This window comes from Dipteris shenzhenensis, chromosome 20 (genome assembly GCF_047967505.1).
Source record: "Dipteris shenzhenensis isolate YYH24624 ecotype China chromosome 20, Dip_SZ_1.0, whole genome shotgun sequence".
Classification (NCBI taxonomy): Eukaryota; Viridiplantae; Streptophyta; class Polypodiopsida; order Gleicheniales; family Dipteridaceae; genus Dipteris; species Dipteris shenzhenensis.
Genome location: NC_141615.1, coordinates 9,415,375 through 9,436,836, shown reverse-complemented (window position 1 = coordinate 9,436,836; position 21,462 = coordinate 9,415,375). Strand labels below are relative to the sequence as shown.

Here is a 21,462-nt window from a genome sequence, read left to right as displayed (position 1 = left end):
TTTATAGAGCTGGTCATGCTCAAAGAAAAGAATGGATACAAAATTTGACTGTCCAAATGGGGACCATAGCCTACACTATGAAGCAGAGAAAAGACTAAGTATCCTACATTGCATAGCCAATAGAAAGCACACCATGACTCGACACTGAGTCCTTGTGCCCCAGCATCCATCCAAAGTCTCTAAGGTAAGATTTAACCGTTCCCATCAGGGCCGACTCTCAGAACCTAGCCCGACCTGAGTCTTAAACACGAGGCAATTCTTTAACTCCCAGATGGATAAAAAGATAGCAACATGGACAGAGGGCCAAGTGGAACCTAAGGTGGAGGGAAGATGTGTCACCTCACTAAGCAACACCATCCTCCATTGTGCATTGATGTAGAATTTGCCATCAAACTAGATTTTTTGATGGCAACTTCCACCTTCCTCCATACCTCACACGTCACTGTACAAGACCAGAACATGTGCTTAAGATATTCAATAGCCTTCCCACACAGTGGGCATACCGGAGAGATGGGAATGTGCTTTGCTAGCAAGCCTCTGACTAGCACCCAATGGTTCAGAATCTTCCAAAGCATGAAGCTTGGCTTGCCCGCCAAACAGAGCTTCCAGATGTCTCCAAACCTTTTTTGCCACGAGGCCTTGCCTCTCCTCAACCACCATTTTCTGTTAAGATCGCCCACCAACGAGCCAACATGGCAAATGTTCCTGTAGATTAATTTACTAGAGATACAACTAAGTCTAACCTTACCTAGCATCCATTGGTTCAATCGACCATCCTCAACCTTGATGTAGTTAGTAGGCTAGCGGTCAAGAATTCCCGCACGTAGTAGATCCACCTCCCCCTAATTGAGGGAGAATTTTAAGCAAAGAAACTCCACTAGATATTGGTCTGCTTTGGTCGCATCACACAAGTCCTCCCACATCTTGAGTCTATTTTTGAAGAGGCTATGAGCTATGGGTAAATCATGGACATCGAATTTCTCCTTTCTGAAGTAGCGTTGCCCCGCATGACCTTTCCAGACCATGCAGCCGAAGCACTCCTTCCATGCAACAACCAAGCCTGAGATTAGATCTAAACCCACTATTTTTACCACAAACCTTGAACACAATCGATCGTACAACTGAAGGCCTTTCTAGGCCCCGCTCCTTTGGATTTCCCAGTCTCGATGAAGAATTTGGTGGCCTCCACCCATGGGGATTGACCACAAAATAGCCGAGGCATCCATTTGCCTATCAGAGCCACATTCTTGCGTCTAATGTTGAGAAGGCCCAGTCCCCCTTGGAGTTTAGGGAGCTTCAAGGGCACCTAGGGCACATAGTGCATCGGATGCTTCTCCCCTTCTTCTACCCAGAGAAAGGCATGAAAGAGCCTTTCAACCTCCATTGACTACCATTTCGAGAATTGCCAAATTGATGCAACATAAGTTGTGGAGGACGAAATAATGTGTTGGACAACTAGGGTCCTTGCATTCCACCCAAGACTCATACCATGCCACATTATGAGTTTATCTTTGATTCTGTCTAGGATCGAATTGAATCTTTGGCGCATAATCAAACCTAAGCCAATAGGGGCACCAGGGTATCTTACAATCTCTCCCTTCTTGATGTACTACAACTGCTTGTCTTCCAACCAATCGGGGGGCGGGGGGGGTCCATCCTACGTTTTGAGGAGAAAAGTCTTTTGCTAGCTATAGCGGGATCCCGAAGCCTTACAAAACAAATCTAGAATCTCTAATAGAGTCCCAACACTACGATTGTGTTTGGAGTAAAAGCCTACTGTGTCATGTGCCAAAAGCTAAGTGCTAAATTGCTTACCTGAGGGAAGCCAAATTCCTCGAAGGAGCTCCCATGTCTTGCAGAAGGTCTTGCCTACCCCTACATCCCAAACATCATCTCGAAGTCATGGACGGCTATTGCCTGATGTTCCTTCCTCCACTTCAATGATCTTGTGAGGAAGGATCTTGTGGTGCAATCTCTCCCCCTCATTCATTAGTTTGTGCTTTGGATATGTTATTGTGTGGTAGCTGCTTCATTGGGTTATTACACCACTAGGAATCTATAAAAATGATTATACGACTATATGGACACTTGGGAGTACTTTATTTCTTCCTCTCTCTAGCTTTTTGTCTCACAAGTTTGTGCCCATGCAAGTGGTTACTATATAATGTTGGGATGCTAATTAGTGATGCTTAGCATAACATTGGATTTGTGTGCAACCCATGAAATCAATACATCTATTTTAGAAGTGCAATGACTTATTTTTCTTCTTTTTGGGTGGGGAGGAAGGGGGGTGGGGGTGCAAGGTGGATGGCTTTAAAATTTTGTAAAATCACCATAAGGTGAAGGTTAAGCAAAATTGGCACTAGGCTATTTGCACACAAAGCTCTTTCAACAATCGCACAAGTGTTATACAAAAATTTACCACCAATCATTGGCATTTGCATTCAATATTGTTGAAATACTTAAGATGTGAGGATGTACCAAAAGTTGATTGTAACAACAAGATCATTGGTATTTGTTGTTTGGCATGCTATGTGAAACACCCATGAATAAGTGACGTTTCTTGTTTTGATTCTCATTGGAGAAAGAATGAATGCTTATTCTTGTTTTTGAATAATGTTTGTTGTTCTCATGTTGACAATTATATCGTTGGGAAATTTGAATATTTGAACGGACACTTTATGAATAACGTATAAACCCTTGTTCTTATGTATCATATATAAATACTACATTAGCTAGGAAGCTTAGAGTTGACGCGGTTCATACTTATTATTGATATTAAATAAAAAGGAGTTGTAGATTATAAGCTAGATGAATAGGACTTGGCATTATACATAATAGGCAAAGCCCTCCTAGGGCCAAGTTCTAAATGACCACCTCATACACCATGATTTATGCTTGTGATAATAAGCTACATGAATAGGACTTGGCATTATACATAATAGGCAAAGCCCTCCTAGGGCCAAGTTCTAAATGACCACCTGATACACCATGATTTATGCTTGTGCGAGGTAGTTAAATTTTCATCATAATTTCAAAGAGGGAAAAAAAATCATGGCATAATATCTTTCTAACGAACAATTTTTTTATGGTTGTTGAATACATACGATGTATAGATGTTATACTACAAGATGGAAGGTTGTCACTGTGCCAACTAATGATGCAATGCCAACTAATGATGCAATACGGTAATGTAAGGTTATATTGGAGAGAACTGGTTTGAGGTTCACAGAAATACGACTTAGCTACAAAACAATTAGTAAGGGAATCAATCAAAGTGATAGTGTTATGGAGTCTGTAAGCTGCTCTAATTATTGGAATAATAGCACAAAACCCGAGTCACAGCCACATTGAGAAGGTTGCCATGTCATGCGAATGTGTGGAGTGTCAGAGCGAGGGATGCAACATCGAAGGAAGCTTATGTGGCAGCAAGGTTAGAAAAAAAAAAAAGGAACTCACTCCCCTGTTTGGCAGGGGCACCGTATCGTGGGCCTACTTTGCAAGCAGGAGGATCAAATGTGGGCGGTCGGTAGGTCGTGCTAACATTGGGTTGCTGTGGTGTCCACAAGATGCGGAGCAGCCCCAAGCGTGTGATCTTGGTGGGGGGTTGGGGGGGGGATGTTTTCTTTGAGGATATATAAGAAAGAGAGAGGAGGAAGGGGGCAAAAAAACCCTGGTCCAACTAAGTGCCAGCTAGCAGCGACGGGGTTCCAGGTATGAGGGGGGGCACATTGGACGGCGGGGATGGCGGGGGTCAAAATCAGGCGAAGCTGGACGAATGAGCGCCGTCGGATGGGGCTGAGGTGGAGGGGGTGGTCAAAAGAGCCAGCTCAGCGGGTGGAGTTCACACGGGGGGATGCGAGGAACAGGTTCAGGCGAAGGGATAGTTTACACTGGGGTTCTTGGAGGACCGAAGAGAGAAGAGCAGAGGAGCAACAGAGGAGCTCGGCTATGGCGGACCTTCATCATCTTCTTCTTCTTCGTCCTGCTCCTCATCGATCTCCTTGCCATCGCCCCCTTATTTGCCCTCCCATCCTCCTTCCTTCCCCTCCTCCTTCCTCCCTCCCCCTCATCCTCGCTCCTTTTCGGCACTGACTCTCCCAAATTTGGTCGGAATCCCTCAGACTTCCTTTGTTCCCGCGCATTCGCCCCGCCTTCCGTCCAGATTTTCGTCCTTTCCGCCTCACAGTCCCATTGCCTCGTCAATTTCCGGGTCTTTGTCCAAGCAGAATGACCTTTCGGCCTGAAAGTTCCATTACCTGATCAATTTCCGCATCTGCCACTGGTTCCCTTGCTGAATTTTGATGGACGCCAATTGCGGGTAGCCAGGTTGGACGGCATTTACCGTCTGCAGGATGTGTTCAAGCGCATGCCCCAGAAGGTGGATCGCTGTTACAATCCCGCAGTCATGAGCACGAAAATGAAGGGCTCTTTTCACGAGTTTAATTATCGCATCGATGTCTTACAACATGTCGAGGCCAGCTTCAACTGCACAATTTCATCAAAAGTCCAAGACTCTAAACGACAAATACGTAAGATTTTCTGCTGGTTGAAAGAACAATGAGCTGACACTAGCCACATAGGGCAATTAAGCTGCAAATTGTTTGCTTGAAACAATTCGCAGAAGTAGAAGACGTTAGTTAATTTGTAGACACTTTCTAGAAGTTAACCTATTCCTACTGTACTGCTCGTAGCTACTAGGCGACGAGATAGGGAAGGGAGCATATGGCAGGGTCTACAAAGGTCTGGACTTGGAGAATGGAGACTTTGTGGCAATCAAACAAGTATCATTGGAGAACATATTCCCAGAGGACCTCGCAAGTATAATGGTGCGCTGTAACCTCTCTCACTCTGATCTGCCTCCATAGATGCTTTATTTTAAACAGAACATTATAGAATCAGGTTTCGTTTGTGACTTGTCAATGACAGATTTTATCGCCAGATTGTTTTGCCATAGATAAAACTGACTTTTAAAAGTGGTTTTTGACATTGCAGCAAGAGATCGATCTGTTAAAGGTACAGTTCTTTGTTGCCGCAGGGAGCTATTTATAATCGATATCCCTATTTCTGCACAAACTGACTGCTCGTTTTACATGCAGAATTTGAACCATAAGAATATCGTGAAATACCTAGGGTCTTTCAAGACCAAGTCCCATCTTTACATCATTCTTGAGTAAGAATATCATATCCGAGGTGTATCTTTCATTTGTACCAGCTTGTTCTCTAAAGGTTTGAATTTTTGATTTTCTTATTGCTCAAGTCTGGGAAAAATCTTTTGGTCTCTGATTTTTTTCTTGAAATGGTGTTTCGTAGGTACGTTGAGAATGGATCACTTGCTAGCATTATCAAGCCCAACAAATTTGGAGCGTTTCCTGAAACTTTGGTGGCAGTCTACATCGCACAGGTTTGTCTTGGCTTTGCCTTTATGTCGCTTACTGGTCTGTTTAGTCAGGCTTATATAAGAAGACAATGCAATTGCTTAAGTTCATGTTTTTTGGAGTTCTCCTTGTCTTGTGTCCTACAGTTTTGGTGCCCTAACAGTTCTGGTGCATAGAGTATCCTCACGCCAAATTTGGTTAAGCTCTTGTAATTGGACCACTGTCGCACCATAAAATCTGAAATTTGAGGGCCAACGGCTATGGCTTATTTCAGGTACTGGAAGGATTGGTCTATTTGCATGAACAAGGGGTCATCCATCGGGACATTAAGGGTGCCAACATCCTTACGACAAAAGAGGTTAGGCATCTGCATTTGGTGGCTTGGCGCATGGCAGCTTTAGATCTCCACAATTGCAGTTTGTAACCGTGTGGCAGATGTTACAGTTATTGTGCATTAGGCAATTCGTAATAGTTCTCTTCTCATTGCAATTGGGGAAAGGCCATCATATACTAAATGGCAATCAATGTATTGAAAGGTTTTATGTCTGGTCCCATCATCAAAATGTACTGCCTTGTCAGCAACAAAGCACACTAACTAGGACCCAAAAGGTTGTGATGTCTCATAGAAGGTTTCTAGGGAGGCCCTGCCTAACTACTTGCAGCAAAGGTTATGAATTACTTGGCAGCTGACGACAGAATTGATCAGGCAGTCAGGTGGTCCGATTTCTTTGACTCATGATCCTCTGTCCAGTTTTCTAACTCATTAGGCAATCTGTCTTTGATTGCTTACAGTATTTGCAGAAGAGCTTAGATTGACAAAGCATGATACCCTGGAGGAGGTAGGGTTTATGATTGCCGATAGCTTTTATGCTCTGGACATTGATGCTTTTAACGCTCTCCTGGGATAGGTCATTTCCTCCCTCTAAAGCAAACAGACTAGCATATCTTTCCAGTTTAAGCTTTTGTGCAAGTCAAACTACAATGATGCAGAGATATTGATATGAATTTTCTTCTGGATCCTAAGCTGAGGGTAACAAGTGTGTTTGGCTGTGTTGGTGGTCTATTTTACTGGTTTCTCATGCGAAGCGGTCCTAAGGTGCGGTTTCCTGGCCTTGCCTTCCGACAGCTGCAATGCTCCTCTTTACATTCCTGGTTTCCCAATCCATCATAGTCATCTCATGCATGACCTCTTTCTTGTTACCCTTCTATCTTCTATCTTCTGGCCTGGAGATGGGTACTCCCAAACTTCTCATCGCTCTTGACAATCCCACAGCTTCAGCCTCTCCCTTGCTGTGTTGAACCTTGCATTCGCCATCACAAAGCCTCCAATGTGGAGTTCAGCCTCTCGTAGCAGTCATTCCTCTAGCGCATCGACTGCACATTCTTCACCATCAACGCATCCTATCTAATAGCTTGAATAGGAGCAGGGCAGAAGAATGGCCCATTCATAGGTAGTGATTTGGGGGTGTATGTTAAACGACTAGTGCGAATGGGTTTGAGATATTCTGAACTGTTGAGCATTGATACAGATTGAACCGGTGCATTCTTGATTCTTCCTCTTGTGCGTTTACTCCTCATCTCTTATCCTTGCCCATTTTTACTCATTCTCACTGTTCCACCTCTTGGTGACCTTTTCTCTTCCAAAGGAATTGACTACTGAGAAAGTCACTGAATTATATGGAGACACTACTTCTGGATTTGAGGAAAACAAGGATGTCCATAAGTGGAGTATATGTTGTGAGCTATGCTTTACTTTGTTGTATTTGTGGTGCTCTGGCAAAGGACAAGGATAACTTACAGAGCCGGTTAAATGCCTTGGGAAGATCTGCAAATCCTCTTTTTTGCAGGTAAATATTAAGGAAGACAAAGATTATATGGTGATTGGATCAAGGGCACAAACGAAATGTATAATATCTCTGAACGAGAACAGCTAGAATTTGCACATGGGTTTAGTTGCAATCTCAAAGAAATGGAATCTCTTTGTGGAGAAGGACTTTGGGTAAAGGTTTTCTACATGATGCATAACAAATTTAGGAATATGAGAAGTATGGTCTAAGTAAGTGTTCTCTATGCATGAGGTGGATGGGGGCCAAGTTTATTCAAAGAATCTCCTTGTGGAGGAAGGGGTTTCAGATGAAAGTTTTCTACGTATGCATAACAAATGTGGGAATTTTTTTAGAAGTATGGTTCAATTAGTTGTCCTCTATGCATGCGATGCATGGGGACCAAGTTTATTTGAAGCGACATTGGAAAAAGTGGAAAAGCTGCAAAAGAGGTTCTCGTTTGGAAGTTTGGGAGTCAAGGTGCAAAGACTTCTTTTTAATCTCAGCTGGTGAGACATGCTTGTTACCTTAGCCAGGGGAAGCTTTATGTGAATCTATACAATGGCATGGATGTCAAGATGGATCCCACTAGATGTCCTCATGAGTTTACAAGAACCACTCGTAATTAAGGCTGGCAAACAACAGGGAATCATGGTTGAGGAGGTGGGTGACAGATGGACATGGCCAGCAAGAGATGCTAAGGAGCAGGACCATTCTTAGTGGACTTTGGGTGTGAAAAGCTGTCTCTTTGGATTGGAATTTGTTGATAACCTGAATAGGAGATTACCCGAACAGTAAGAGATTCTAGTATTTAAGAATATGATTAGTGAGCTAAGAGCAGGACCATACTTTGGGTGCGAAAAGCTGTCTCTTTTCACACTGATAACCTGAATTGTAAGCAGTTTGGGAGATGTAGTTGGCATGTAAGAGCCAATTAAAAAGGTAGGTACTGGGTACTTGTTCTTGATGGTGAGCTTGTTTAGGGATCTTTAGAGTCCCATAGACTTGAACCAAATGGGCTGCAGCTAGGCTGGATATGACCTTTATTGAGTAGATCTGTGGTTTGGCATTGGATTTTATGGAGGTGAGTGTAGTAAAGCCGATAAGGAGGTTGTGAAGGGGAGCCTTGCTTGGAATAAGCTAAATTGCATGGTCTATTTGTCTTTGATAACTTCTGTGGAGAGTGAAGGTGTTTTCATGATTATCCAAACTTGGATGTAGTAAGGAGGAATCTTGTAATGAGGTCATCAATTATGTGAGAGGTGGAGATGGAGGGGAGAGCAAAAATGTGGAGCAATCCTGAATTGAAGTTGCAAGAATGAATCACAAAGGGGCTGTCAACATAACAGAACCCTAAAACCCTAAGTTGAGTTAAAACTCACTGGTTAGGGGCAAAACCTTAGAAGGAAAAAGTGCCCCTATCTCTCCCAAGTAAATACATTGGCCACTGCCTTGAATATTACAATATTTCCAACAAAGATATTGGCTCTTTGGATGGAGAGTGACTCTGAGAGCCTGTTGTCTATACAATGCCAAATGCACGGTGGGTTTGATAGGGTGAATTGCTGAACAACGATTGATATGTGGACTGTATGGCTTGCCGAGCTATGCAAAAGTAGATTCAAGCACAACCTATACCATAGAGTGAGCAAAAACTTTGTGTGTTCAGAATAAAATTGAGCGTAGGGGTTTGTTTTGCAAGGTGCAGCCCTACAGCTTGACATGCAATCAAGAAACCAGGCTTTTATGCGAGCTCGCTAGCTTGACCTTTATGGGTGTGGCTTCTTTGTATATTTTGTAGGTGTCTATTGTTTCATTGGTCAGAGGCTAGGGGGTAGGACCTAATATTGTAAGCTGCCTGCCCTCTCTATCACTTTGTTGAAAGCGGTGCGGGATCAGCCCCCGTCTTTTAGGTGCATTGTGTATATCTGCAAGAGGTCCTCTCTGATGATCTTGTACAGCTCCTTCCTGTAGCAATGGCGGTCTTGATTTCGAGATATAGAGGATAGTTGCACTTTGACACTCCAGGTATGTGCCAATATGGAAATCTGCCTCTCTAGAGTGGTGTCGCTCGGAACTTAGCAAGTATGATGTTAGTCTTCATAAAAAGGCAAACCAATCCAGTCTACAGGTGGAAGTTTCCGGTGATCAGGAAGAAGTTGATCAGCCTTATCTGTATGAGAAACTCCCAAACAAGATCTTCCAAGTGATCAGATGCAGAGGAACTGGGTTACACCAATTGAGATGTGACATGGCAAGTTGGATGAAGATATCATTCATGTGGAAAATGCTTTCAATAGTAGAGTTAGAAATTTGTGTCGTCCTAGTAGATGTATCATATCTCTTTACACAGGACTTCCAGATCTTTTTTCAGAAAGTCAAAAGCATGGCACTTGGGAAGACTGGGGATCTCTCCAGTCCTATGAAGGGGTGTTATTTAGTGTTTTAAAGTCTACCATTTGACTTAGCCTGCATGGTATTATACTGTCTCATCTCATCGGTTGCCCCAATGGAAGCCTTTCTGATGGCGAGTTTGTGGAGTTTTGCATCCTTGCAGACGGTGCTTTTCTACATGTTCCTTGCCTCAAGCGTGTGATTTTTACAACTGTTATACCTGCTAAATCTCTTACTCGTACCATGGTGCTATATCTACTTATGTCTGTCGCTATGCTTCATCAAAGCACAACAATCAAGAAGGTCACTAGCTTGTAGTGTTTGATTGTCTTCGCCACACTTTCATGTCTAAAGTTTAAGTATTTATCTCATATTAGTATGGCTGGAATCACCTTTTTTTTATTTTCTTAGGAAAGGTATACTATATACCATACTGAGTTAACCATGTTATTCTCCTTTGAGCTAGCATATTGTATGCCAGATGCAATAATACTATTGAAATCATCAGCCATGTAAAGCTAGTTAGATTTCTAAAATCTTGCTTTAGAAATTGATTTTCTTCTACGATTTGTACATTTGCTAGCCTCGCTCTGACAGCTGTATAGTGTATATTTTCCCTCGTTTGGTTCACAAATTGGACTTAGCTTTTGAGCTCAGGGATAGTATTTTGTGTGCATACTCGTAATTTGAAAATTTAAAATCAACCTAGACCAATTGTACTTTTTCAATGCTACAGGGTCTAGTAAAGCTAGCAGATTTTGGAGTTGCAACCAAGCTCACGGAAGCAGATGTTAATACTGATTCAGTGGTTGGAACTCCATACTGGATGGCTCCTGAGGTATAGTCTGGGTGAAAGCATGTCTTTTTCTCCAAGATTAGTTACTCAATTTATATGTTATGAATTCCAAGAATTTTAAGGGGTAGAATAGTTGGTTAACAGGGAGGAACACAAATGAGGAGATGAGTAAACGAACATAAATTTGGATTCTTACAAAAAGAAATTATCAGTACGTTTTTGAAGGTCTGGTCACTGATTAATGCCCTATTCCCTAGTAGACGTCAGAATGTTATACCTTCTTTTTTATCTTTTGTTTATTTTTTTGCTATTTTGCCTTGTCTTCTCCCAGTTGACATTTTCTTGGCCACAAAGATAGCAAAGGATGTTGGAATTAAATGGGAGTATGCTAGTTTTGAACAGGAAACTCACACATACTGTAAATGAAAACTATGTAGGCTTGTTCTTGACATTCCATAACTCCTGCTAGTTCTTTAGTTTTATGGAGAGACTTTTGTTGGCAGGTTATAGTGATGTCAGGTGTGAGTGCAGCCTCTGACATTTGGAGCATGGGGTGCACAGTGATAGAGCTGCTCACATGTGTACCTCCATATTATGATCTGCAACCAATGACTGCACTCTTCCGTATTGTTGAGGTTTGAGCTTGAAATATCAACCTTGTTATGATTCTTTGCTATCTTTTAGTGAATGCTTTTGTCTGTTCAGGTTTTATAATATAAGCTGGTACTTTTGTGTCCCTACTTTTGTCAAATGTTGTGTCCATGATCCCAGCCATGTCAAGAATCTCTCTTGCATGCCCATGTCGTGATGCTGCTTTGGTGGTCAGAATGTTGAACATGTTTCCCTGTTGGCTACATATTTGGATTTTCTCTAATTTGTGTTTTGGTAATTAATAAAATTACTAAGAGGGCTCCTTCTTGTAGTGCTTTTGTCTTGGCAAATTTCATTTGGTGCAACTGGTTGTCATATAATACCATAATGCGAGAATATGACAAAAAAGGACACTGGCATTTATCAGCATGTCTGTTGATTTTGTAGTCTACTGCTATATATTTTTATCACCTACAGATTAAGCCTTATTTTCTGAGTGTATCAGTCAGGAAAACTCGTTGTATGGAAACTTTTAAACCTGTGTAGCTTAATTATTGCAACGTAATCTAGCATAGACCAGTATCAACTAGGAATGAGCAATGAAATGAAAATAACATGCTTATTCCCTACTTTTCAAACCTGCAGCCCCCACAGCAGTCTGCAGGATTGACAAGAGCAAAGCAACTCTGCCTAATCCACTCTGTCCTCTTTTTGGCTAGCTCCTACTCCTCCATTGTGTCCCGTCCGACTCCACCGTAAAGTAGAAGTCTGTGACATGCGGCTGTGTCTGGCCTAGCTCTGTCTCCAGCATCACCGTCTCCTCCTGCTGTCTGATTTGTCTCTATAAAATCTAGATGTATATAAAGACTAACGCCCAGAGTGACGGATGGTGTGCCACATGTACATTCCTAAAATGTATTTGACCCATAAGCAAGAGGACCATCAGATTCCTCAGCTTAAAAGTCATCAGACTCTAAATGAGGCACCTCGACGCAGACCTCTGCAATTCTCATCATTGTTACACGAGTCTTGGACCTAGTGACCAAAGCAACCTAGTGTTTGAAACACAAATATAACAGAATTGGCACAATCAATGAGAGAGCATTGCATTCTTCGTCAAAATGCAAAATGGTTGTAATGATTTTCACACTCAAAGACATTGAGGCTACTTAATTCTTAGAGTCATCACATGCATGAGCAATCCTCCTCTTAAGAATTAAGTTGTCTTGTGCACCGCCAAAAAATAATAATTATATTCTTGAGTAGTGGTTTGGTGAAGATGTTTGTGGTATTGGCCTTTGCAGAACAATAGATTATTTGAACTTGTCCATCTGCCACTCTCTCTGATCAAGTGGTGCTTGATGTCAATGTGCTTGGCTCTAGCATGATCCACAGATGTTTGCCAAACCAATGCAAGACTGATTGTCACAGCCAATTTGAATTAACCTTGCTGAGTTATGCCAACAACCTCTGAAGCTAGATGGCTTCATGCATTGTTGTGGTTGCAGCCATATATTCAGGTTTTGGCCCACCCATGAAATACCCCCTTTGCTGAGTATGGAAGTATACTAGTGGTTGACTAGTTGGAGTCTAGGTATGTACCAAACCTAGATCTGACCCTTGCTATATCAATGAAAGGGACTCGGTTTCTCAGCCAAACCGAGAAGATTTTGTTGTGGAGAATCACACAAAATATTAGATCCTACTCCAAATGTTGACAAGTATTGAACAGAGATAGACATTGGAGACTCGTGTATTATCAGGTCCAAAAAAGGACACAAACTGAAGTATAAAAGGAGCCAGTCACTCCCAGACGATCATGTGGACAGTTTGGGACTACTTGATTGATGTCAAAGCTGAGACCAAATGTCTGCAACCCTATTGTTGTTCCTTATTCCTCCTGCGTGCTTCACTGTAGAGGTGTCTCTGATTCTGGGAGGGAGCCCTAGTGTTGATTCTATCTCAGCGTTAGGTGCTGATCTAGTGATGCCACTTCTTGCTCTGCTTGAACTGTCTCAAATGAGGCATGGACCCCCTGATACGTTGGTTACGCTCCAATATGACCTTGGAAAGGTCTGTGGACTCTGAGTCCTTAGAGATACCAAAATAATGTATATAAATGTAAAGGTGTGTTTGTTGTATTTGTGTTTTATTGAAGTGCAGTCAAGAACGTAACCGTCAAGGTCCCTGGTGTTGGGTGTTGAGATGACTAGAGGGTTTAATAGGCCAGTGTGCATATTCATGTCTAGGATTATTTGATCTCATATGCTGAGGGGAAAATGAATGATTTTTGTATTTATTTATGATAACCTAGAGGACATGAAAAGGGTAGATGCAGGAGCTTAAGGTGGAGCAAAGGACAGCAGCAGGGACCCAAGAAAAAGGCAATGAGCTGGCAGTGACATCAGCCAGGTATAAGGATCTGTACGGTGGCTGGAGCATAGCCTGCAGGGCTGGATCAGACCCAGGGCAGAGGCGAATACATGGCGGGATGAGAAGGCTGGTTAGGCTCATGGCTGGAGCAGGTTTGGGCCTGTTCCATGGCCCTACAGTAGGGCATATACTAGACCAGGTGCTGCAACAAAGGGAGGGGCTGCAAGAGGGCAGCACCCTGCTCTTATGTACGGGCAAACAAGCTGGTCAGCTGGCCAACTGAGTCGGCCAGCACACAGCCCCATAAAAGGGGGAGTAGGTGGGTTCAGTTGGGACGGGCTGAGTCGGCCAATAAGGGGCTGCCAGTTGGTTGGTTTAAGGGCTGCCTTGCCCTATAAAAGGACGCGCCATGGCCCATAGGCCGCATTTCACATCCAGCGGGCCAGCAAGTTATGGAGCACAAGGAGCAGCACCAGCCCCACTTTGGGCCTATATCCAGGAGGCAAAGCAAGGGCAAGTGTTGCTGCAGACTGAGCTCACAGAGGGCTGGAGCCTTGGCTGTCGTTTAGGGCAGCAAGGTGCTGAGGTCTTTGGACGGAGAGTCTATATACGCTCGAGGTGAAGCATGCGGACTCAGTGATCTAGAGATATGCGGTAGATAGTAGAAGTACCTTGTGGTAAGATCAGAGGACCACATCTTGATGGGACTCTGGATCTATCTTTTGTATTGTGAGTGCTTCTTCAAATCTCGGAGTAGGTCAGGGGCATTTTTCCCTCATTTGAGGTTTCCCCCCTAACCACAGTTAGGATCCCTAAGTACAGTTAGTGGTTAGGATAAGTCTACTAGACCAGGTGCTGCAACGAAGGGAGGGGCTGCAAGAGGGCAGCACCCTGCTCTTATATAGGGGCAAACAAGCTGGTTGGCTGGCCAACTCAGCATTCAACCGGCCTATGATAAATTAAGGGTGGTAAAATGACAATTTAGCAGGTATTATCTCACTAGCAAAACACCCACAGTAGAAACAAAACACAAGGGAGCTAGAATGCTCCTACTTAAAAACACAGTACACCGATTGGCCCCAAATCAGTTGGTGCCCCTTGTGGTATTTCTTTATTATTTATTGCACCGAAAACATATTAAACGAGCCCTGTAGGCATTCAAAACATAACATAGCCTCTGCTTCCAGCAAACTCAGCCAATCCAAAACCATGTAGGCATCCAATCCCAAAGCAAAAACCTTTCTGGCAACTTGGCGCCCGCTCCTGCAAACCGCTCCTGCAGTGGAAATCACGCAGCAATCTCAGCCCTACCCAGCTGTTATGGCATCAATCCAGTGGAAAGCCAAGCCAGCACTCGGCCGGCCTTTGGCTGTTACGATACCCCTCTACTAACAACCAGTGGATTTCAATTCGCAGCAAGGCATCCTAGCTGATCAATTGTAAATAATCTCACCGCAAATCACGTGGAAGCAGCCCCAGTGTGGATGGCTTTCCAGCACTCAGCCCTTGGTTGTTACGGTTCCCCTCGACTAACAACCGGTGGATTTCAATGTGCAGCAAGGCACGCTAGCTGACCAATTGTGAATAATCTCACCGCACAATCACGTGGTAGGTAGCCCCAGCGTGGAATTAGCCCAAAATCTCAACGACCAGCCTTCAAAGCCCAACAACAGACCAACCACGTCATCCATAGCCTGGTCTCTGTTACAAATTAGCAAAAGACAGACCAGCCAGCAAATACAGACCCGAGAAGGCCCAAAAAGCAACTCGTCCAGCCTGTAGGAGCTCTAGAACAGCCCAAAACTGCCACCGATCAATTACCCTGACCTGGCACACTCGAGGAGCACGTGCATAGCCCCAGAGCCAAATCGCCCAGCTACCAAGCCAAGAAATCAGCAAAAAAAACGAACTGATCTGGAGGGTCTTGGCACAAAAACGAAATTTGTTTTTGAGCTTCTAGCAGCCCACCAACAACCCACACATTGCCTGCCCTGGTAGTCGAAAATCAGCAAGGTGATGTGATAGAATACCCCTGGAGCACTCTCCCAACCTGTAACTTGCCTCTCCCTGTTCTTTTGTGCTCCAGAAACAAGCCTCAAAGCAAATTTCGCCTTTTCTACTTGCTTTTCCAAGCCAGCTAGCCAAATGTGGCTCCTGGAGCTACTTTGAGCAAAATGGATTTTTACCACTTTTGTGGATCACCAAAAAACTACCCCAAGGCACAATTAATACACCAACACGTGCACAATTTGCTTGGGATCACTAGGAATTAATTCCCTGAGCCCGATACACGTGCCAGGACTCTCGAAATTCCCGTGCCACCAAGGTCCAAGGTACCTATTCACGCGTAAATTCAAGTACGTTAGAATTCACGTCCTCGTGACACACAACCCTATAAGGGTTGCCCAGAGCCATAAAAGGGGGAGCTGGTGGGGTCGGTTGGGATAGGCTGAGTCGGCAAGCCAGCAAGTTAGGGAGCAGAAGGAGCAACACCATCCCCACCTTTGGGTCCACATCCAGGAGGCAAAGCAAGGGCAAGCATTGCTGCAGATTGAGCGCACAAAGGGCTGGAGCCTTGGCTGTTTCTAGGGCAGCAAGATGCTGATGTCTTTGGACGGAGAGTCTACATACGCTCGAGGTGGAGCACACGGGCTCAGTGATCTAGAGATGTCTGGCAGATAGTAGAAGGACCTTGTGGTGAGATCAGAGGACCACACTTGGGTGGGACTCTAGATCTATCTTTTGTATTGTGTCCATAGCTTTGGACTGGAATATATTGTTTTGGTGGTTTCTATATTTAGCTAGATCGTTGTCTATTTACTAGTCTGTACATCTATTTGAAGCACATGAAGTTACAAAGTTTTTGTGATTCCACTCACCACACACACTGTGTGACCTCCTGGCCTATTATATGAGTCTTCCGCTGTGCGTACCCTTTGTTGGTGGATTTCTAACATTCCTCCGCTAAAGTGTGAGCAAACCCAAGCTCAAGGTGAGCTCAAGATATCCAGCAAGGGGCTGGGAAAAACTGAGACTCTCTTATAGACTGCTCCTGTTCCACGCTGCCTCTGTAGGCTTCAGGGGTTGATGATGATTGAGGGGGGCAAGGGGCCCCTTTATTGGAAATGGACGACTTCTGGTTGGTCCATCGACTAGCAAGCCGACTTGCCAGTCAGCCTTTTCCTGCCTCAAACAGCCCCCCGTGGGCAGCCATATAAGGGGCTGCCAAGGGGTTTAGTGGGCTTGCGGTTCTGCCCTTTTCTGGCCTTCCTTGCAGCCCCTATGCTTCTGTCCGGCAGCCCAAAATAGTCCTCTATTGTTCCTCCCCCTCACAGGCATATGCCCCCCCATGTCCTCCTCATACAGGTGGGGGACATTGACTTCCAAAACCCCCTCTCAATGACGCCACTGTGGGCTGATCCCCATGCGTTGAATGAGGTGTTCCATTTGCTCCATGGGAGAGCCTTCATGAATACGTCGGAAAGATTGTCGGTGATCGGATAGTACATCAGCTCCATGACGTCGTCAATGATGAGCTCCCGTACGAAGTGGTAATGGAGTTTAACTTTGTTCGTGCATGAAACACTGGGTTCTTTGCGATGGCTATGCAACTTTGGTTGTCGCACATAACCACCGTTGCCTCCTCCTAAGTCACGTCCATATCGCCAAGTATCCACTTGAGCCACAATGTCTCACATGGTGCAGTGCAAGCAACTTGGTACTCCTCCTTTGTAGAAGAAAGGGCAGCTGAGGTTTGTTTCTTGCTCAGCTAGGAAACGGCCCCTGATGCAAGCACAAAACAATACCTTGAAGTTCAACACTTGATGTCGTTGTCACCTGCCCAATCTAAGTCGTAGAATCCACCTAACTCAATCCTTGTGGTGTATGTAATCCCGTATGTGCAAGTACCCTTTAGGTACCTCAGAACTCGTAGATCGGGTTTCTCGAAAAACTGACACAAGAGCCCAAAGGCAAAGGAGGTGTCTGGCCTAGTGTTGGTTAGATAAAGCAGACTGCCCACCAACTGTCGATACACCCTGGCATCTACCAGATTTGAAGAGTCATGAATGCTCTTATGCTTATCCATCCGACTCATGGAGAGGAGATTCTTGCAAAGAGTCGAAACATACAACACACCGGATATTACCTTTTCTTCTCCTATTGTGGTGAATCGCGATGAACGGAATATTGCCTACACCCTTTTCCGAGCAAGTCTGATTATCCCCCACAGTCACCTTTGAGTCGGGATGTGTCCCCTCCACGGTCTTGATGTAGGCACGTACCAACCCTCGTTGTTATCACTTGCTACATGAGCGGGGTAGTGCTCTATGCATAAGAACTGTAGTGACGTTGGTCGAGTCTGTCTTAGGCTCCTCCTCCTTTTGGACTCCTCATTCTTTCGGACTCCTCCTTTTGCTTTTGATCTGCCTTCTTCTTTTTGCAATCCTTTGCATAATGACTGAGCTTTTCACAATAGAAACATTTTACCTTCTTTTTCTTCTCTGAGTCTTCGGCCTTGCCTTTGGAGTCCTTGGGCTTGCCCTTATCGGGATTATCCTTCGCCAGAAGTGCTTTATTGTCATCCTTGTTGTACAACTTCTCTCTGGCCTTCTCCTGCAGTAACAAGGGCCCAAGCTCTTCGAATGTCAGGGGCTTGGTCCTTTCTCCTGCTGTCATGATGAATCCCTTGAAGTTGCGTGGTGGCATCCCAAGTGTCAGAGTCTATGCTCATATTGAAAAGCAGTGTTGTAGAGTCAATATACGCGAAGTGTTATGTGTCTCGTACAAGTCCTTCGGAGTGGCCCACGCCTACACTAACATATGTGCCATCTGGATATGAGGAATCACAGAGGCTGCTGTTGTCCCTATGGTTAAAGCTAGGGCCTGGGCATCTCTATCCTCCATGCTTCGAGTTCATCTCTGTCCATTGGCCCAAGAATCCTGCCCTTGTTGTCTAAAACATCCTCCGGCTTCGTGTCCGTTCCCATTGTGAGCTTCCACAGCTTTCGGGCCACAAGATGACTTCGGATCCTTACCTTCCAGATGGGGTAATTTGTCCCATCCAGCTTCCTGGCTCGCCAAAGGTAGGGATGGTATAAGAGGGAACATGACAAGAGGAGGGATTATGAAGAGTCGAGGTAGAAGAGGTATCTGACTTCGACATGTCTGCTACAAATTTTACACAGCAAAGAATCTCCAAATAGGGCGTGCGGTATATGAAATAGAACTCTGCAAACCTGATTCGAATCGAAGTCTCTTTCGAGAAGTAGAACTCCTTCCTTTGTTGTGAGAGCATCTAGAGCTGAGAACCGTGCTTTGATACCAGTTGGAAATGAAGGATAGAATCTCTCTATCCTCCAACCTATGCAGATTAGGAACAGCTCCATCTCACACTCAATGATGCAGACCACACACAAAAACCTCACTCAAAAGATAGAGCATAGACAGAGAGAGAGAACTCATGTATTCCTCCACTAAACTGTGGGCAAAACCAAGCTCTAGGTGAGCACAATATATCCAGCAAGGGGCTGGGCAAAACTGAGACTCTCTTGTAGACTACTCCTTCAGTGGCTGATGATGAATGAGGGGGGTATGGGGCCCCTTTTATAGGGGGCTTGGAAGGCCCTGAAGTGGTCGACTTTCTGGTCGGTCCACAGACTGGCAGGCTGACCTGCCAGTCGGCCTTTAGTGCTAGCCTTCGTCATGGCTGAGTTTGCCCTTCACCTCTGGAGTGCCGACAGAAACTCAGTACGAAGACTTTGTATAAATGGATGCTCAAGTATGCGTGGGTGTGTGGATTTGTATGTGTGAGAGCATACTTTTATACTATGGTCTACACCCACTGTTGGACGCTACGTCAGTGGGGATGTCATAGTAGCTAGTCCCTACTATGCGTGATGGAGTTTATGGTTTTCAATCTTATGAGTGACTCTCATGAGATTGAAACTGCACTATGTTGTGTTTTTAGAGGATGAGTTTGAGAATGTTCTTGTATTCATCTAGGTATATGACCTGCCAGTCGGCCTTTTTCTGCCTCAAACAGCCCCCCTGGGCAGCCTATATAAGGGGCTTCCAGGGGGTTTAGTGGGCTTGCTGTTCTGCCCTTTTCTGGCCTTCCTTGCAGCCCTTTGCTGCTGTCCTGCAGCCCAAAATAGTTCCTTATTATCCCTCCCCCTCACAGTCATATGTCCCCCCATGTCCTCCTCATATGGGGGCTCACAGGTGGGGGACATTGACTTCCAACAGTACCTTTATTTCCTCGAAATAGTGCATTGCCCAAAATCGGTCATATGAATTGCCTACAAACTGCAGCCTTAAGCTGCTTAATGAGAGTAATAACATTGCCTTTAATAATCAGATCATCCACATACACAATGACAAGGATACAGATCATCCACATACTATGGTCTACACCCACTGTTGGGCGCTGATGACGTCAGTGGGGATGTCATAGTAGCTAGTCCCTACTATGCATGATGGAGTTTATGGTTTTCAATCTTATGAGTGACTCTTGTGAGATTGAAACTGCACTATGTTGTGTTTTTAGAGGATGAGTTTGGGAATGTTCCTGGATTCATCTAGGTATACACAATGACAAGGATGATTCTACATTTTTCTGCAATACTTACAGATACCTTTCTAGTGTGGATTTTGGCATAGCCAAATATCTTGAAGAAAACATACTTTTTGTAAACCATAATCTCTATGCCCATGAAATAGTGCTAGTGCCCAAATCTGTCATGTCTTGAGCTGCTTAATGAGAGTAATAACGTTGCCTTTAATAATTAGATCATCCACATACACAATGACAAGGATGATTCTATATTTTTCTGCAATACATAGAGATACCTTTCTAGTGTGAATTTTGGCATGCCAAATGTCTTGAAGAAAGCATCATGTTTTTCTATACCATAACCTGGGTCCATTTAAAATTGCAGATTTAACATCCATTTGCCACAGGGGCCTAGGAAGTGTGCTTCCTTGCCATAAGTAATCAGAATGAACTCTTTACATTGGCAACAACATATGTCTGCCAAAGCATGGTCCTGACTGTGATAGACTTCGCAAGAGGTGCAAAAGTCTCGTATTTGTTTCTTTAAAATTTTCACATGTTTGACATGTTGCAACTGTAGGGGATTCTCTTGTGAGCCTTGACGAGAAATATCGACCTTCGGACATGTGCAGTTGTGGAACCAGGCTTTTGCTATTGTTGCTGCTACATAATCATTGGTACAGCCTTAAAATGGCCAGTCACTTCCGTCTTGAGATGCACATTACGGGGTTCAAAGGCAATTTTCCAAGCTCCATATTGCAATATGCAAGCTTTGGACATCTTGAATATGCTGCAGCTCTGATCTCAAATTGTGTGGCACTTGTTGGTAGAAGTGATTTTTGCGAGGAACTTCCTCCGAAAGCTGAGAAATAGGGGAGGTTAGAGTTTGTAGGTCTTGCTTGAACTCCTTGGAAAATTGTATCTTGTGGATTCATTGATCTAGCTGTTATTGTTGGAAGACAGCTTGTTGAGGGTTTACAAGTGGCTGAGGGATAGCTGCCTTTGCAAGGTGGGCGTGCAAGTGTCGAAAATCATAATGTTGGTGTTACCGAGGCCAACCTTCAAATCCTTGTGATCACAGAGGTCCTATAGGTCGTGCATTTGCTGTCTCAGGCCATAAGCCAGAGACGACATTAGGATTAGGACATCATCTGCACAGAGCAAAATTTGCACCCTTACCCTTTGTTTAGGTCAATGGTGACCCCTTTTCCTTGAGTTTATCAATAAATGTGGACAAAAGGCAACATGCTTTATTTGCAGTGATGATTGGTGCCTTCTAACGTTTGGAAGACACAGATTTTGCTTCAACAATGACAGATTTTACCAGAGCAGAGACGTCTGCTGTTTTGGGCTACCGTGGGGCTCACTATTGTTTGCAAGTTGCCCTACTTGTCCCTTCACAATGAATTGTGATGAGGTGGAAGAGGTACATTTTAATGTCTTTGGAACAAACAGAACCGATTTAGACTCCTGTCTCAGCAAAAGAACGTGGATCTAGAACATGGTTGCCAGCATCATAGTTTGGAACATTTGGATGGTTCAATGACACCCAGG

At 44.2% G+C, this 21,462-nt stretch overlaps 1 protein-coding gene across 2 annotated transcripts in view; it reads left to right on the top strand.

The window, feature by feature from the left end:
- Positions 1–3,925: 3,925 nt before the first annotated feature.
- LOC147889236 (MAP3K epsilon protein kinase 1-like) overlaps positions 3,926–21,462 on the top strand; it is a 65,932-nt gene continuing 48,395 nt past the window's right edge. For both annotated transcript variants that reach the window (XR_015542921.1, XM_087391797.1), the window contains exons 1-8: positions 3,926–4,532; positions 4,695–4,829; positions 4,996–5,016; positions 5,100–5,173; positions 5,314–5,404; positions 5,653–5,736; positions 10,332–10,433; positions 10,895–11,026. Coding sequence is in view for 1 of the 2 variants with exons in the window: in XM_087391797.1 (XP_087247923.1) it covers positions 4,458–4,532; positions 4,695–4,829; positions 4,996–5,016; positions 5,100–5,173; positions 5,314–5,404; positions 5,653–5,736; positions 10,332–10,433; positions 10,895–11,026 (714 nt within the window). In the remaining variant the exon portion in view is untranslated. The remainder of the gene's footprint in view (positions 4,533–4,694; positions 4,830–4,995; positions 5,017–5,099; positions 5,174–5,313; positions 5,405–5,652; positions 5,737–10,331; positions 10,434–10,894; positions 11,027–21,462) is intronic.